Genomic DNA, 18036 nt, shown 5'->3' with positions numbered 1-18036 from the left:
TAGGCGAGGGACAAGGAGCATGAAGCTGCTTTTAAGTAAAGACTATGGAGATTTGTATTGCTTTGTTTGGTTTTCATTCATTCATTCATTTTTTCTTTCTTTTTAGACATAACAAATTGACAAATCATTTTGAGAGTTCACAGTTTCCTTTAATACAGTGAAAAGGATATCTACATTCACATTGTCACTTGATGCATGAAATAGTGCATTTCAAAGATAATACATTCCACGTAAGCATGATGAAGGAAAAAATGTACAAATGTACAAATTTGATATTTAGCTCACATTCAACTACAAACACGGTATCATTGTTCGCTAAGTGTCTCACAATTAGAGCATACCAGTGCTTTTTTGTTGTAATTAGTGCATAAAATGTATTGTGAAAACAGATTAACCTCAAATAAGTATTCATCTTTAGGTAATTAAACATTGTTGAACTTTGTTGAAACAAGAAGTATACAATAGCCCGCTTCACGAGAAGAGGATAATATTTACAGTTAATTAAACATATACATTAGAGCTTGATTTTTTAAATCAACAATTTGAATTGAAACAAAACAGTACCAACTATCCTGTTGTTTTCCAGAGTAGATCAGACCAAGAGACAGGACGACAGGCTACTAACCCAATGCAAACAACCAAGTATGTTGTAAACAAGTAGACAGACTACAGTAAAGGAGACTTTTTTCTAAATGGCCTCTGATACCTTAACCAGTTGCAGAAACTATTAAATGGTGCTTGGTTCACGTCCCCAGGTTATAACAGGACGTTGAGGACGGTCATGCTTTGTGAGTAAGTTAATGTTGGATCATCAGTCGAAGAAACATGGGAGCAACCACAGAGAACATCAGGGCTGTATCGCCAGGCCACAAGCCGTCAGCTCTAGAAGGCGGAGCTGTAGTGGTTGTAGTGCTTGTAGTGGTTGTAGTGCTTGTAGTGGTTGGAGTGCTTGTAGTGGTTGGAGTGTCTAAGGATAGAGAGGGTTCCATTAGCCAAGTACGACAGGTCATGCTGTATACGTATGCTACATATGTAAACATGTATGCTACATGGGTAAACATGTATGCTACTGGGGATAGAGAGGGTTGCATTAGCTAAGTACGGCAGGTCAAGCTGTATACGTATGCTACATATGTAAACATGTATGCTACATATGTAAACATGTATGCTACATATGTAAACATGTATGCTACATGGGTAAACATGTATGCTACATGGGTAAACATGTATGCTACATGGGTAAACATGTATGCTACTGGGAATAGAGACGGTTGCATTAGCTAAGTACGGCAGGTCATGCTGTATACATATGTTAAATATGTGAACATGTATAACCATGATTCTCAACAATATCGATTTGCAGAAGTGGTTTCACTTTCAGCCACAACTGGCCTCTGGCTCAGAATTTGGCTCAGAATATCTCGTGCAGATGCATGAAAACAGTATGTGGTTATTGCAGCAAGAGCGTTTCACAGAACACATTCTTTCAGCCTTACACTTGTGTCTCTTACACAAGCATACAATGGATTATACATAATAACAACATAGTTAAACGTTTCTATCATATATATATATATATATATACATATACGCCTAATGGTGTGTGTGTGCGTGCGCCTCTTAACTAGTAACTAGCGTAGGGCCCTTCATAATAGCATGCACTGGGGCCCGTCGTAACTACCTTACGCTACTGTGCTATACACTACCCATCCATCCAAACACCAACCCCCACCCCCCCCCACCCCCCTCCGGCCGTCGCGGCTGAAGTGTCATCTTTTTCACAAACTCAAATCTGGTCACCCTATGTATAAGTATGCTACATATGTAAACATGTATGCTACTAAGGATAGAGAGGGTTCCATTAGCTTAGTACGGCAGGCAATGCTGTATACATATGCTACATATGTCAACTTTGATGCCACATATGTAAACATGTGTGCTACTGAGATGCAGTCTTACCTCTGTTGCAGGTGGGGGATTCCTGGAACTGGCCCATTAGCGGACTGGTTTTGACTGTGGCCAGTGCACTGGAGCTCACGTTACCTGCGGTAGAGCATGAAAGACTGTTTTAATGGCTGTGTTTAATGTCTTAGCCCAAATGAGCAGATCTTGCTCAGGGTTCTTTACTTTATACTAAGTGGGATAAGCTTATTTGTTTTAGACTATATAATAAATAAACAAACAATCATAATTAAAAGCAATGGATTTGCACAATACAATTTTGGTTTATTGCAGATGCACTTATATTTCATTTATGAAGACCTCTCCATTTTCAAACAGTGGCTGCCGTACAAGTGCTGGAGAGGATACCACTTTGCACAACTGTAACGAATTAACCAACCTAACTGATCTATATTGTGTTTATTTGGCTCAGCACTGTTAAGTGTAACATTTCTGCCATATGTTTTCAGATGATTCTCAGAGAGGCCTTCAGTCTGATGAACCAGTCTGTTTCACCTTTTCTCCTCCCTCCCTCCCTCCCTCTCTCTCTCTCTCTCTCTCTCTCCCTCCCCCCCCTCTCTCTCTCTCCCTCTCCCTCTCCCTCCCCCCCTCTCTCTCTCTCCCTCTCCCTCTCCCTCTCCTCCCTCTCTCTCTCTCTCTCTCTCTCTTGTTCTCTCACAGCTCAAAGACTGTAAGAAGTCAGACAAGGCTAGCCTGTGCTATAAGCAGAGGTGATATACACTGCTCTCCCCCCTCTCCCATTCAGCTGGAGGACTGCAGGTTCACACACAGAGACTTCGCGTCAGGTTACAATGTGTCTTTTCATTTTTTTTTTTACCCCCATCCCCATTGAAAGGGCAGAATTGTTCACTGCTATGGACAATTACAGTCCACATAATGTAGCTGCCCCCCGAGAAGAGAGAGGGCTTAGGCTACAGGGGCAGCAAGGGCATCAAACATCTATGGAGGAGAGGATCACCACAGCACACTGCAGATGTGCCCATACAGAAGACCAACTGATATATGCTGACAGAACGGCCATTAATCATTTTCATCAGTGAATCTTTGTCAAAAGTTACAAGGTATTTGTGCCATTTGTCCCACCCTGAGCCATGGGGTTAGTGTGTGAAATCTGAGTCCTAGCTCCAGGAGGACCAGTGATTCAGAGACTCCTGTGGTGATGGAGTTAAGCTGGCTCTCAAGGGTTGAGGTGCACATTGTGGTCTCTACTCTCACAAACATAAAGCTAATACAACTGAGAAACACATCAAAAACTTAAATTATCAGCTATGAGGGTGTTTCGTGGTTGAGACATCATGAAGGTATTAATACATTTTTTATGCAAACTTTACTGAACAAGCTCATGTGGTTGAGAAACATCAAAATTGATATGGACTGTTGCTCATTGTAATTGAATTGTAATACTTGTATTCTACAGAATGGTATTCTATGAAATTGTAATTGGAATACTTAGATCAGAAAAAGTCCCAAAGGAACAAAACAAATGAAAAGGGACACAAAAAGTTAGGCTTTTGGGTGTGTGGTGAAAATTCTATTATTCCTCTTGTGGCCTACCCTGTCACAAAACAAGTATAATTATTTGTACTAGTCAGACAAGGTATGCCACAAATATGCCACAAATATATATAACCATTCTCCAACCTATTCACAAGTCACAAACCAACCATCTATACTGACAATGACGTCCTTTGTGTCACAGGGACCTGAATGTCACAGACAAGGGCAAGTCGAAAAACAAAAAGAGTTGGTGGGAAATGTGTTTTTTTTTTTTGCTGTGAACACTTTAGGACCAGCTCAGCAGAACACAGCTGATCATAGCTGTTTTATTCCCACCTGTATTTACTTACGAGTCTCAGACACAGTGTGTGTTTACCTTAGACAAACTGCCTTAACCGAGGCAGCCGTGTACAAGTGCAACACAGGTGGATCACATGACATAACGTTACCTGACACCACGAAGGTGACCTGCTGACACCGTCCGTCACTTTCTGCGGAAAGAGACCCGGGCAGGATGGTGATCCTGGAGATGCTCACGCCGAGGACATTCGACACTCTGTTACGGAAGTCGTGCCTGTGAGAACAAAATGGGTACAAATCTCTTTAACTCTTTTTCTCCACCAAGTGATTAACTTGTGTGACATTATGTGTTAGTTATATTGATATACATGTGCAGTGAAAGAATATTACTCATTCTTAAAGCATATCATGTTTGGACAGTATCGTCCCTGACCCTTTTTGCCTCCATAATCTGCACACAAACTTTAGGTTCAAAACCTACTTTGTGGTTCCACATTCTAGAACAACCTTTGTAAGCTTGACAAAAACACTCCACGTTCATGTTTAGTTCATGTTTAATTATTATTTTTGTAAACACTTTGTGTAATTTAAACTATGCATAATACCAGCATTATGATCCCAATCAGTTCAATTTAAAAAAGTTAGAGGTATTTAGAAGGCGGAGCATTTACTGTAAATCGGACCTGCCCTGTACAGAAATGATCATTCATACTTATCAGGGCTTATCAGGATTGACAGCTTTTCTTGATTTTCTGAACAGCTTGGTTTGTTTCATTTATATAATAAAGTGATTTATATCCCATGACTCTTTTGTTTTTTCGCATGTACAATGACCACAGTATGCTCTTCATACATACTTGGCATTTCACAGGGTGACAAAATGACAGATATGTGTGTCCTATTGTGATGGTGCCAATTCAGCTCTTGTGACAGCACACATCTGCCAAGTCTACACAGATATGTTGCTATTGGAAAATAAACGTCACAATATTTGAAGCCTCTTGTATTTACTCCCTTGCCAGATCTGTTTTCTTAATCTCTTTGACAGTACAATAACAGTCCTTGTTGTCATTAAAAAAAAAAAAAAAACATTGCAGACATATCAGAATGATTCAGAGGGAACAGTGAGATGTTTTTAATGTTACCTAATTTTACTTTAATTTTACACGGGAAAAGATTGTTCAATTGTTTCTTCAATTGCGTTCTTGAAAGGGAATTGTTACCTCAATAAAGTAAACATTTTGCCCTCTGAAACAGCAATATCATACACAGTCAAAGGATACCTTAGGCGTGGCAAAAGCCCAAACCGCAAGAACCACAATTTGTATTACTTTAAACTAGGCAAGAAAGTCTTAGCAATAGTACTGATAGCCTTAACAATTAATTCTCTAAGTTCTGAAACCTTTCCTCGGTCACTCAATGTGGAATAGTACCATCTGTCTAAACTCTTCTATCAGTTTCTCTCACTGATAGAAACAGTTCTACATTCAACATAGGTTTCACTTACATCCTTGCCCATTGCTGTCAGTGTCAGCCTACCATCTGCCTGATACCACTGTTCCCATACAATCACTATGAGCATCCATAGATATGTCAAAACATCAGGCATCATACCTTCTCTCTGTTCATCATCTGCTTGTTTCTATGGCTTCTTCAGCTACCTCCTTTCTTATTTCAACCTGTCATCTTGACTTGGCTTGACCTTGCTTCTCCTTCCTACCTCTCTGAAAGACTCCATATCTTTCCACGCCATAATTATAGACAACCTCACTCATGTGATTCAATTTATACTCTGCCGTACCCTTCAATCCTTCCCAAATTCCTTTTAAAAATTCCATTCCTTGAGCCATCTAACCTCTGTTTTCTGCCCACGACATGTGGGCATCTTAGTCTTCTTGGTTAGTCCTGTTCGCCAGCTGCATGATGCCCACCATTCTGTGCGAGTGTGCACAAGTTCACCTTCCGCTGAAGCGGAGGTACTGATATTCTGTGGTCTTTGGTTCTCAACCCGCCACTGGACTTCCACTGACTGCCTTGAGCTACTTACTCAAACTCACACACTTACTCTACTCTACTCTACTCTACTCTCTACTCTAATCTACTCTACTCTACTCACTGTGCTCCTTCATCCAGGCATTTCTTCCTTCCCTGGTGGATCCTCAAGCCTTTCAGTGACGTTTCCGTCCTCCATCCACATAAACAAATCTGAAGAGCTTTCCCTTTATTCCCCAAACTAGCCATATCAGTGTTAATCCCAGAGCCATCGTACACCCCTGCTCTCGCTGAGTCGGGGAGGTATTCTTTTTGGGTGCATCTACTTGGCTGTATCTGCCCCAAGATGCTGCTGGTGTGGGTTGCTAGCCCACAGAAGCCCTAGTGGGATCTATTCCCTCCTCTATTCCCAATTTCACAGTATCTTGAGTTCTTGTTTCAGGTGTTTTTATACTTTGAAGACCCAAACAGGCTAATATGCAACGACAGCATAGTGTGTCCCAATTTCTCTGTATATTCAAGTAGCCTGTGCTTTTTATGGTTTTTTTTAGAGAAATAAAATATAAAGACCAATAATAAAAGAACAGGAAAGACCAGGAAAGAACCAAAGACCAAAATATGCATAGAATGCACTACAATACTGGACAAAAAACCTGTATTGTCTTCAGCAAAACTTTGGTGCAAGTCAATAAGCATGTTCTATGACACTAACACCAACTTTATATTGCACTTTCATAGGTATCAGACTCACCTGCTGAAAGATGACACATTGGGAAAGAGCTGCTGAGCAAATGGTGACAGTGGGGAAACTGTGGCACAGGCAACAACACTGCTTCCCTGACGGAGGACCAGTGACCTGTAGATGACTGCAAGGTGACACCAAAACAAATTGGTTGATGCAGGGTTTTAGCACGTACTTCAGGAACTTGTCTGTTTGTTACAATACCGTTAATGTAATATTGAATGAAGTTAACCTCAGACATACATTTATGCAGAATTAGAAAATACTATTATTGTTGCGTGTACATTTCCACTGAACCATGCAACAGCATGAGAGTTCTCTGGGGGAAAAAAATCTCATAGAGAAGTGGTCCGTTTCTGGTTATGGTCTATTATTGAATGAACGGTTTCACAGTGACATGGCTCATACCTGTGAAATCCCCGGCCATCTGCAGGGTAGTGTCAATGAACAATTGTCTTTTGGTCAGGCTGACTGCGCCGAGCCTGGCGGTAAGATCCCCAACCACGCAGTTCAAAGCACTGTCCGCCGAACAGGTGGAACTCTGGGACACAAGAAGAACGTGGAGGAGGTGAAGCATGATGAGGCAGATACTTTTATTACCCCCACTACCATCTTTCAGTTCCCCTTCTGCAGAATTCATTTGATTTCACCAGAATACCTCCCACGTACTTTAAATTCACATTCAAAAAGAAGCTTTTCTCCCACTACACTCTTTCAGTTCCCTTCTGCAGAATTCAGATGATTTCACCACATGCACCTGTGAATACCTCCCACACTTCAAATTCACTTTCAAAAGAAGCTTTATTCCCACATGCTCTCAATGTCATTCAATGCAACAACAGCTGATCAACACATTATATTATATTATTATATTACATTATCTTATGTTATATTATATTATATTATATGTGGCAATGCAATGTCTTTAATGCCTTTAATGACTGCTGATGATGTTGTGTGGATGGTGGAGTGGGGTGGAGTGGTAGACGTACCTCCTCTGTCATACTAAAGGGATTGTAAACGCCTCCTGCAGCACTGCAATTGCTGACGCGAGTTTCAGTCAGAAACCAGGAGGCCTCTGTGTTCTGTTCAAAACAAAATGCACAGACATACGGTTACCACGGAGGAAGATCACCTTCACTTTACTTTGCAGTATCCACAATCTAACCTCCATCAAATCCTGCATCTCCTCCCAGAAAAACAACTTATTTTAGACCATTTCTTGACTTGATCTGGAAGAGATCCTGTGAGTTCACACCAGATCAAGGCAGATCATATCTGCTGCTGCTATCAGGGTTGACAGATTTTAAATACAAAGATGATCTCTTCCTTACCCTGAGTGTGGAGTTTGTTTGCAGGTTTACTTCCAGGATGGTGTCACTGTAGCTGCCATCAGGAAAGATCTGCTGAGACTGAACATGATATGATAATTCTTAAATTAATATTTTTAGAATTACTTTCTAGGGTTGCAACAAGATAAGCCTCTTCATGGAACAAAAATCACTTTCAAATTCAAACCACATCAAAAATCTGGATTCCAGGCATTTTTTATGTGAGACAGATAGCTTCATGACACATTAGTTAGTCATAGTTAGACGTGACATGATACTCTATTTCCTTATGTAGGTCCTTCTGCAATCTCAAAACACACAAGCAGTGTAAATCAGCTCTGAAATAAAGTCTTTAGGTTCATTATTGATAAATTCATCAAAGCCTGATAAGGGACAAATACTCCAAATCAGCTTATATCTGTAAATACTGTGGGATGGTGCAGCATTTATTCATGTTATTGATTTATTATTCTGAGTAAACATGAACTACCACAGCAGAAATACAGATGTGTCCTGTGACCATTAACTGTAACAGCAAATAAATCAAATTTGTATGTCATGCTTGAATTTGAACTGCCTGGTGAATGATCCCTAAATGAGCGAAGACACACAAGCTCACGATCCCAACATATGTCCTGACAATTTAGAATTTGAATGATTTCTCTCCATGGTGGACTTCAGGCCGAGGCTAGCTCTCCTTGATGTGTCAGCACCATCTGCGCACACTAGAGAAACATCACAGAACCCCGCACAGCGAGACCAGCGACACGCTCTCCGACAAGCCCCGCCAGCACAAACCCCCTCTCCTCCTCCTGCTCTCTTGATTAATGCAGAGCGACTATAGCGAAGACCCTGGGATTTGGTGTCATCTTTTAGTGGCAGCTGTTTAAAGCGACCCACAGCTGAGTGGTAGAGGCTGTTTGTAGCGAGTCACGAATGTGATACGCCAAAGGATTGGGGCTCCGAATGAGTCATTTGTTTCATTTTTTTCCCATTTTGCTTTTGGAACGGATTAGCGTGAGAGGTGTTTTGTGTTTTAAAAAAAAATATCTCTGGGTGTGTACTTGATAAACCTGAAATAAGTGCTCATGTGATTCATCTCATTCCGTTCCTAATCATTATTATCATCTCACCATGGTAACGGCTCCTGAGACGGTGCCTCTGAAGGTGGCGCTCGCCGTCACCCACTCAGCCCCGGGGGTCGTCTCTGCTGAGACGTCTGAACACTGCAACCTGAAGATCAGACCAGGAAGAACACAAACACAATAACTACTCCAGCACTATAAAGTGATTATCTTATCTGTTGTCTTCTTTGTGTGCCTCAATATCGCCTGGCTGGTATTTCAGATATCAAATCCAATGACGATGCTAACACTGCTAACCCTGGCTGTGTGCAAAGTTATGCTGGGGCTTTCCTGGCCTCAACCATAACCAGAATTGGCTTCTTTTTTTTGTAGGTGCTTCTCCTTTAAGCTCCCCAACACTCTAAAATAACAGGATTAACCTGGAACATCAGAGGACTGAAAAAGGAAGCAAAGCTACCAGAATTAGCCTAGTTCTACTTTTTCAACATTCATAAGATCCGTGACACTAGTTTGTCATCGTGACTCAAAAAACAACCCAAAATTAACCATTCAAATGTTTCCTAAAGATAATGTTAAATACAGAGACTAGTTAATGCAGAGAGGCTACGTCTAACCTTGATCCATTGAGGTGGTGGAGAACCACAGACCGCCCTATGACACTGTTTGGCCCAGTCAGTGGCATGTTACTGTCCATGAAGATGTCCTGTATCTGATCCAGGTTTCTCAGCAGTCCAAACTTCCCACCCATGTCGCCAACCTCATACTCATCTGTGGTCCCCACGGTTGGGAGTGGGTCAGCGGAGGTGTTGATGGAGAAAGGGTTGAAATGGCCCATGATGTTGTCATCGGAGCAGGGCGCTCTTCCACTCAGGATGGGCAGGATGTGGACGTGGTAACCCCCTACAATCCCCCGAGGTTGGACAGGGAGACGTTGAGCTTGGTCAGGCCCTGGGGGGAGTCTTGGGAGAAGCGGACGCTTCCGGTTGAGACCCCGCCCCCTAGCCAGGATCCGGTGCTCGCGGCAGGGAGGCGCAGGAGGGTCAGGTTGGCACAGGCGATCCTGGGCCCTCCGCCGTTCTCCGCGTGGATAACGAGCGACCGGCCAATGGAAGATGTTGTCCCGGAGAGCAGGAGAGTGGAGTCAGTGAAAAAGCTCTTTGCTGCCAATACACCCACCTCAGGCCCAAGGTCCAGACGGCGGTTCTTAGACGAGAGATCCCCAATCTCACAGGCGAATTGGCTCTCGGGTCTGCAGTATGTTGCGTAAGTGCCATCAGTCACGTTCGCGTTGAAAGGGTTCCAGTGACCACCTGTTGTGCCACATCGTGAGAGGTTGTCATCTGTCGCTGAGCCGATTGGGTACATGTGGACGTGCCAGTTGTGGCCCTGGGTGGCCTGAGTTGAAGGGACGCCATAGGAAAGGTCCAGGAATATAGAAACGTCTGAGTCGGGATTGCTGGTAAGCTGGGTGAGCAGGACGGTGCCTACCACAGGGAACTGGAAGACGACCCTTCCCACCGTCACCGCGCCGGGGTAGCCAATACTGCTGCAGACAAACCTGGCCCCATTGGGCTCGTGGATGACCATGGACCGGCCCACAATGCTGTTTCGCCCAAAGAGTGGCAGGCTGAAATCCACAAAGGAGCCCTCAAGTTCCCTCCTTTCTGTCAGGAAACCATGCTTGCTGCTGAGGTCTCCCACTTCATAGAGGTCGTGGGTGGAACCTGGTCCTGAGGGGTATGCAGGGCTTGAGACGTTCACATTAAAGGGGTTCCAGTGGCCGCCGATGTTGTCGTTTGTGCATCGACTCTGCGGGGGAGACCTTGTCTCCGGAAGGGGATAGTTATGAACATGGTATGGCCCCACCAGACCTCTCAGGTTGGTCAGGTTCACTCTGATCATGGTGGTGTGAAAGGGACAGGCCTGACTAAACATGACGTAACCCTTTATTCCTCTCATGTCGACTCGTGACACGACAACCTTCTCCTCCAGGACGCGGATTTGGGCGCATTCGAAACTGTTGGTGGCACTCATGTGGAGGAGAAGGTAGCGCGCCGTGCTGCCATTGAAACTTGAGACGTGAAGCCGGGATTTGACAGCTGTGACAGGAGAGCCGACGCTTAGTGTTCCAAGTGTCGTCTGACCCGCAAGGTCAGTGCTGCTGCTAAGGAGAGCATCGCAACTAGTTGCGGAGCTAGCTGATACCAGCCGCACACTAACATTAGCGAGGTTGGCAGCGCTTCGTTGGACGTAGTACAAGTCTGCAAGAACCGTGGCTTCTTCCACTCCTGCGATTTGCCGAAAGTAGACGTCACCTGCCACAGGGGTGAAGAAACGAGCCCGCCAGGTCCTCGCCTGTTCCTCTCTTCTGACGACAGCGCATGACTTGGTTCCGTCGCACGTGGTCACCGTCAGTGACAGGGCGTCTAGGTTTGACATCTGGGCGAACAAGCTAGATACATTGGCTGTTGAAACAGGTGAGGAGATGGAGAAATCGAAGACACTCGCACCGATGTGAGTCTCCAGGCAAGGCTGCCGAAAGGTGCCGTACATGACCGGGAACACAGACAAGGAGAGGTTGAGAGCGCCACATGTCCCCGTGCCGGTGAGGCTGGCATTTGCTTTCGCTGACGCGGAATCAAATTGCACGTAACCCATAACACCAGCCATGTTGAATTCGGCCCGGTATTGCACGCAACATGCTGAGCCTGCAGGAAGGGGCAGAGCAGGGTTGGTGTGAATGACTAAAGAATAATTCATCTTTGATCGGATGAGAACAGCATCATTTTCATGTCAGTATGATAAAGTATGGTAATTGAAAAGGTTAAAGGTTCCAGGGCCTCATAGACATAAGCATTTATTTTGAATCAATATTTCCACAGCAAAACTTTTATCCAAGGCAAATGAAAGGACAGTTAAGGTATGAATTATATCAGTATGTGTATGTGCTACTTGAGGACTTCAACCAATGATCATGCCGTGGCCAGTGCCACACCCTAACCAATTAAGCTACAGGGTCTACAGAAGGAAAGCTTCAGTAAAGCAACATATATATACGTTCATCTGCTGACATTTATTGTATATTTTGTGGTTCTACTTTGTTGGAATTTTTTTCAGTACTGTCTACATTACATTAAAATTTACCGTACTTTCCGGACTATAAGCCGCTACTTTTTTCCCATGCTTTGAACCTCGCGGTTTAAAACAATGACGCGGCTAAATTATGGATTATGATACCTGTGACTGTATACGGTGGCTTTGTGTTTACGGTGGCTTTGTGGAGCTAGGATGCTAGCATGGATGCAGCATGGATGGATTAGCTCCAGGCGATTTCTCAGTATCTCTCAATAACTTAACTAATGTCAAAATAACCACAGTCTACCGGCGTAGACAGAACACAACTCAAAACACTTTAGAAAATAAAAGTGTAATACAATACAAATCCAGTCTTTTCAAGTTCTTTAGCTGACTGGTTTCAAACTAGCGTCTTTCTTCTATCTATCTGTCTTCAATCTAACGTGCAAGCTTCTGATTGACTCTTGCAACTGTGCTCTCTTAAAGCAACAGTGCACTTATCGTAACTGGCAAAACTAATAATCACTATTGTATTACTTTTGATATTCATTTTAGCCTGTGTAAAGTTAATTTGTTTCAATGTACCGGTAGGCACCTGCGGCTTATAGACATGTGCGGCTTATGTATGTTCAAAATAATTATTTTTGAAAAATTCAGTGGGTGAGGCTTATATTCAGGTGCGCTTAATAGTCCGGAAATTACGGTACATTCCAAAATGTGTGAAAATCACATTGCAGTTTGACTGATGCCTACAAGCCATATGTTTTCAAGAAATGATGTGTATAGAAATGCCAATATGTATTGCAAGTTATAATAACAGACTTTTCTCTCGGTCTGATATACACTCATATTTAGGCTTTCAGTGATACATGTGTGTGTTCTCGTGTTTCCCCCGAAATGAGCGCACAGAACTGACACACGCAACAACGGCACAAACGGGGCAAATCTTCCTGAGACTGCTGAGACATTCAGTAGATAGTATCATCAGATCTGACCTGAAATAACTTCAGTCAGACCCTTATGTGATAGTCTTTTTCACATAACAATTATAACCTGGTTGCAAATATAAACTATATATTGCATCTATAATAACGGTTCAGGCATGCATCCTTTTTGTGTCAAATCAAAACCAAAAACAGCATTAAAGCAAAAAGAGCTTAGTGCAATAATCTGAAAGGAATGCAACTTGGCTGTGGTTCTTTTGCATGCACTTTACAAATAAGGTGAAACTTTCTTGCTGTTTCCTTGTTTGCATTCCTCAAGTGTGAAACACCCTGTCCTTCACTGGTGCATTCCCTCCCTGCCACTTAAAACACTTTATATCACAGTAGCTCTACCAGTTGTTACAGTAGGCAAGTGCAAAGGTTATCAATAAAGGAACAACTTCCTAACCATGTGTTTAGCTTATAGGAAACACATTATTCAGAAATGTCAAGGTGTACGATGGTCTAAAGTATGATACACTAGAGGCTGTGAAAAAAACATATATACTGTATATACATGAGAAATGAGAAAGTTGCATTACTGCAACCAAAAGGCATGATCAGCATTTTTGACCAAAATTGATTGAAATATATGTATTTATATCTATATGTATATACACACACACACACACACACACACATGTACATATATATATATACATACAGTATATTTCAATTGATTTTGGTCAAAAATGCTGATCATGCTTTTTTGTTGCAATAATGCAACTTTCTCATTTTTCTCATATTATAAAATGCTTAATGCTAAATTACTACCACAGGTCAGCAGCCTGCACCACAACGCAACTGAAATCTATGACAGAATTTGAAGGTTTTTTAGATCCAAAACCCTGGTAGTACTCACCCCACAGAGCAAACAGCAGCAGAGCATAAGTCACGCACATGATGAGCGATCTAAATGTGTGTGTGTGTGTGTTGGTGTGTGTCTGTGACTTAAGGCAGAAAGCGTGGAATGTCGGCCCTCTCGGTTCCCCTATGTCTATGTGTGTATGTGTGTGTGTGTATGCACGCAGCTACATGTGCCTCTAAAGCCCTTGTGAGGGAAGGTGACTGGTAGGTATTCACTTGTGCATGTAAATGGATGTTGCTAAGTGTGTGCACGTGTGTATATGGTGCGCATAGAATGTGTGTGTGTGAGAGTGTGAGAGCGTGCTACTCCTTGCAGACCCAGGCTCAGCGTGGCTGGGGAGCTGCCTCCTGCCCTCTTCTATAGCCACGGGGACAGAGGGAGGGATAGGCTGGCAGAGGCACAGGCGGCTCTCTGGACCCCACCCTCTGGCTGGGATGGCCATCAGCCAGGTAGGGCAGGACAACCAGTCATCATAGTACAGACTTGCTGTGGCATTGGTGGTACTTTGGTGGATTGGTGGAAAGATTGTAAGGTGCATTGTACTTGTCACATTTAAGTGATGACACGGAACAGTTACTTCTCTCACCCTGTCATTATTTCTTTGTTCTTTTTTCCCTTCCTCTTTTACCCTTACCTCTTTGTCCTGTTTCCTCATTGTCTGATGCTGATGAGGGGGGGGGGGGATACACAGTATTATTTCATGTTCTAAAAATAGCCTGACGTGGGGCTGCAACAGCTTATTCTGGGTTGTGGCTGGACCCATTTTAGGATCTCCTCATCAGGTTGGAGTGGACACTTCAGTCAGATGGGCTTTAGTGGAACTATTTCCGTCCGCCTTGATTGCGTAAAGACCCACAAGAACGGGAGGCAGCACCCAGTAGTAGCATATCAAAAGGACACAGCTATGCTCTGTGTCCTACGTACTGTGATGGCTGAGGGAGCATTATTGCACTTAAATGCCCTCCAACTAACTGGTTGGACAGACAGAGATAGACAGACACACAGACAGACAGATAGACAGACAGATAGATAGATAGACAGATAGAAAGACAGACAGACAGACAGATAGACAGATAGATAGATAGATAGATAGAAAGACACAGATAGACAGATAGATAGAAACTTACCTTAACATTGGTGAAAAGAGCCCTTCTGTCCTACGCCTGTTTCATCAACGCCTGCTCCACTCATAATGTGTTCTTACCTTCTTTGGCGTGAGACAGGGAGATTGCAGCATTGCTATAAAAAACATGACCGCGTTCTATAGAACAAGGTTTCTATCATGGCACAATAGATGGCTTATAAGCGTATACGCACTGAGCCTTTAATCATGTAGGTTGAGCAGCTTGGGGAAAGATGACTATTTTGGTTGAACTGAAAAAGCAGAACTGAAGACTTTCAAAGCAGAACTGTGCAGTGAGGATTTTTCTCAAGAAGACACACGAAGCAAGATAATCATTATGAGCAATGATGAATGAAAAATAAAAATACACTGATGATAATAATAATAATAATAATAATAATAATAATAATGATTATATACGATGACAATGGTGATAGTGAACCCGTTGGGAGCACCAGGACATTTACAAGCAAGCAGGAATGAGTGTTGACGGATGGCTCAGAATCGCATCAGGCGTGACTGTCTCTCGCCCGCAGTGTCTCCACCGCATGGACGTGGCTACACAGTTTGCATGTCTGACGTCTTTGTGGGAAACCGAACTTGCCAGCACTTGGTCATGGCACATAAGCTAGGGAATGTCCACACACTGCACAGCGAAACAGGTTATACAGCCATACCATAATACCATAATACTGCCATGAATCAAGACAGTAGCCTGTGAGACACAGGTAAGGACAAGGATCATGAGCACCATCTGCAGGTACACTACACCATAATTACAAGCTACTACACTAATATATGAATGCGGCTGACTGATTAATAATAGTAATTATTATATGGCAACGACAGTAGGAGCGTTCTGATTGGCTAACGCGTGGTCATTCCACCCGCGTATTGCCCTCCTCACCGGTCAATACGGATCCGTATTGCCCTCTGACGTAAATGTGTTTTCAGCTAAATGTATCTGCCATAGCTGCGTGGCATAGTGCTGATTGCCTGTGGTATTCTATAGTATGAGAAACAGTCAAAGAAGCCTTTTTATATATTCATCAATATTAATATGTGTTATTAATAAAAGGAGGGCAGTTCTTATACATCACATTACAGTCAGTTCAAATGTTTAATGAAGAAATAAGCTGAGATTGTTAGCAAGCACAGTCATCGACAAAGGTAGGTAAAGCCCCCTAATGTGACATTCTAAATATAAGTGCCCTTGGTTTCATGCTCAGTTAAATACTGTCACAGCATGAGAATTAGTGTCTGCATAGGTGAGTCATCTTCAAAGATGAGTCATGTCAAAAGAAGAATCCTCTAAAGCCTCATCCATATTTGTGTCTGAGAATGGAAACACATTGAGGGATCACACAGAAGCTGTTGTTGTAAGACAGAAAAACTAAACTCTCAAGAAAGAACTTCTGCCTTGAGTTTTTTTTTTCATTCTGCCCCCACAAGAAAGCTAAAAAAAAATTAAAAAATCAATGAAGAACTTTTCAAGGAGTTGTGCCTTAAAGACACTCTGTAGAATCTTAAGTCATAAATTCTTTGTAAAAAAAAAAAAAACCTGCACCTGTTGTACACCTCATCTTTAAACATAATCTAGAAAATTGTGTCCAAACAACAGATTGGCCTTCAGTGTACCAGTACAGTGAGAATGAAAATGATTAGAAGCTTTTAAATATACTGTAATTAGCTGAACGCTATGTATTTCCTCACTAAGATGACGTGGTGTATATCCTTTAATGGTGCATCTCTAAAAACATGTCAGTGATTGGTCTGGGATCAGCTACACTGTGGACTGCACTGCCATCCAGTGGGTGACTGGTTAACACTGTCTACACTGAAAACGACAAATTGTCAAAACAATGTCTGCAGCAATGAAGCAAAAAACGAATCAGCTGAGGCGTACTTGTTTTCCTTATGAATTGAAGATTAACTTTATAATTCTCTACGTGTGCACCCTGACGTTGGTAACCTGATCACAAAACTGGATGGTAACTGCATCAGCTAAAATAAAAAGATTTTACGGAGCGCATGTTTACACTTCACTTTATGGGTTGAAATGAGGTAAAGGTCAAAAGTGATATCCCCATAAACAGTGAGTACTGTTTCCATGATCAGAATGTAAACCCAGTATCGCACACAGCAGATTGGAATATACATTGGACAAATATACTGATGCATCTTTTATCATCTTTACTTAAAGGTTTGTGAAAATTGCTTAGGCTACTACTCAATTACAATCAATGGCCATATTTATTTACTATTCAGGGAACTGAAGCAGGAGACTCTTAAAGGGGATTTTATGGGTTTTGAGGTGACGTGCCACAGAGGAGGTTAAAACATATTTTTCCTGCATTGACTGAAGTTCACCACTAGGTGGAAACATTTCTCTAGAATGTGTTGACCCAAAAAATTCTGTGACTGCAATCCAAGATTGAACATGATAATGCCCTAATGTCATTTTATTCAAGTATTTAAAGACATAAATGTCCTCCAAAATGATTAACCTAAAAAATAGAATTTGTATTTTCTTAGGTGGTCCTAATTACCCAAACCATATGCATCGATTAATCTAACCAGCTTGAACTGTATGAACTACATAAATGCTAGTCGTCTATGAAGTTATACAATTCAGTTGATCGTGGCACTGAACGCGCTGCGGTAGGGTAGGTTCTCCTGAGGGAGTATCTCATCGAGTGTCATGTCAGACGCACGGAGGGAAAGACGGCGGCGTTGGTAAGTGTATGTAAGTGTATAGGCATGCTTGGATAGGGAAATGTGTACTTTGCATTGTGCCGCTGAGATGGGTAGTCGGAATGAATATGTCATAATTGAGATAAATGAGATTTTGAATTTATGTAGGTTTTTTACGTGAACGTTGCCTACAATGTTGTCAAGATCACCAACACTTTCTGGCATTAGAGACATAATATGGACATAAACTGTGAGGCTGTTGAGGTATTAATTATATTTCTAAGCTATTGCGTTCTGGCGAAAGAAACATTTAATGAAATATGCCTCGGATGAAATGACACATTTTTTATGGTGGGTTATATGTTAAGCGTTAAGTCAGAAATG

General features: G+C 42.4%; 2 protein-coding genes across 2 annotated transcripts; both read right to left on the bottom strand.

The window, feature by feature from the left end:
• Window positions 1–127: 127 nt before the first annotated feature.
• LOC105905785 (putative GPI-anchored protein pfl2) lies at window positions 128–9859 on the bottom strand. Its single transcript, XM_031564058.2, has 9 exons — window positions 9524–9859; window positions 8958–9057; window positions 7828–7905; window positions 7486–7578; window positions 6902–7034; window positions 6503–6617; window positions 3909–4033; window positions 1960–2043; window positions 128–967 (listed from the first exon to the last, which is right to left on the bottom strand). The coding sequence occupies exons 1-9, from the start codon at window positions 9742–9744 to the stop codon at window positions 798–800; spliced, it is 1119 nt and encodes a 372-aa protein (XP_031419918.1). The 5' UTR covers window positions 9745–9859; the 3' UTR covers window positions 128–797.
• On the bottom strand, window positions 9810–13923 carry LOC116219910. Its single transcript, XM_031564057.2, has 2 exons — window positions 13830–13923; window positions 9810–11617 (listed from the first exon to the last, which is right to left on the bottom strand). The coding sequence occupies exons 1-2, from the start codon at window positions 13867–13869 to the stop codon at window positions 9810–9812; spliced, it is 1848 nt and encodes a 615-aa protein (XP_031419917.1). The 5' UTR covers window positions 13870–13923.
• Between the last annotated feature and the right edge of the window lie 4113 nt (window positions 13924–18036).

The sequence above is a fragment of the Clupea harengus genome, chromosome 26 (assembly GCF_900700415.2).
Source record: "Clupea harengus chromosome 26, Ch_v2.0.2, whole genome shotgun sequence".
NCBI classification, from domain to species: Eukaryota; Metazoa; Chordata; class Actinopteri; order Clupeiformes; family Clupeidae; genus Clupea; species Clupea harengus.
Note: the sequence above shows the minus strand (reverse complement) of the source record. Positions and strands in the feature narration are given on the sequence as shown.

Coding starts and splice junctions, on each gene's coding strand:
- LOC116219910 (XM_031564057.2), bottom strand. CDS start 13,869: ATGTGCGTGACTTATGCTCTGCTGCTGTTTGCTCTGTGGG. Junction 11,618..13,829: donor GCTGCTGTTTGCTCTGTGGG/GTGAGTACTACC, acceptor CCCTTCCTGCAG/GCTCAGCATGTTGCGTGCAA.
- LOC105905785 (XM_031564058.2), bottom strand. CDS start 9,744: ATGGGCCATTTCAACCCTTTCTCCATCAACACCTCCGCTGACCCACTC. Junction 9,058..9,523: donor CACCACCTCAATGGATCAAG/GTTAGACGTAGC, acceptor TCTGATCTTCAG/GTTGCAGTGTTCAGACGTCT. Junction 7,906..8,957: donor TCTCAGGAGCCGTTACCATG/GTGAGATGATAA, acceptor TATCATGTTCAG/TCTCAGCAGATCTTTCCTGA.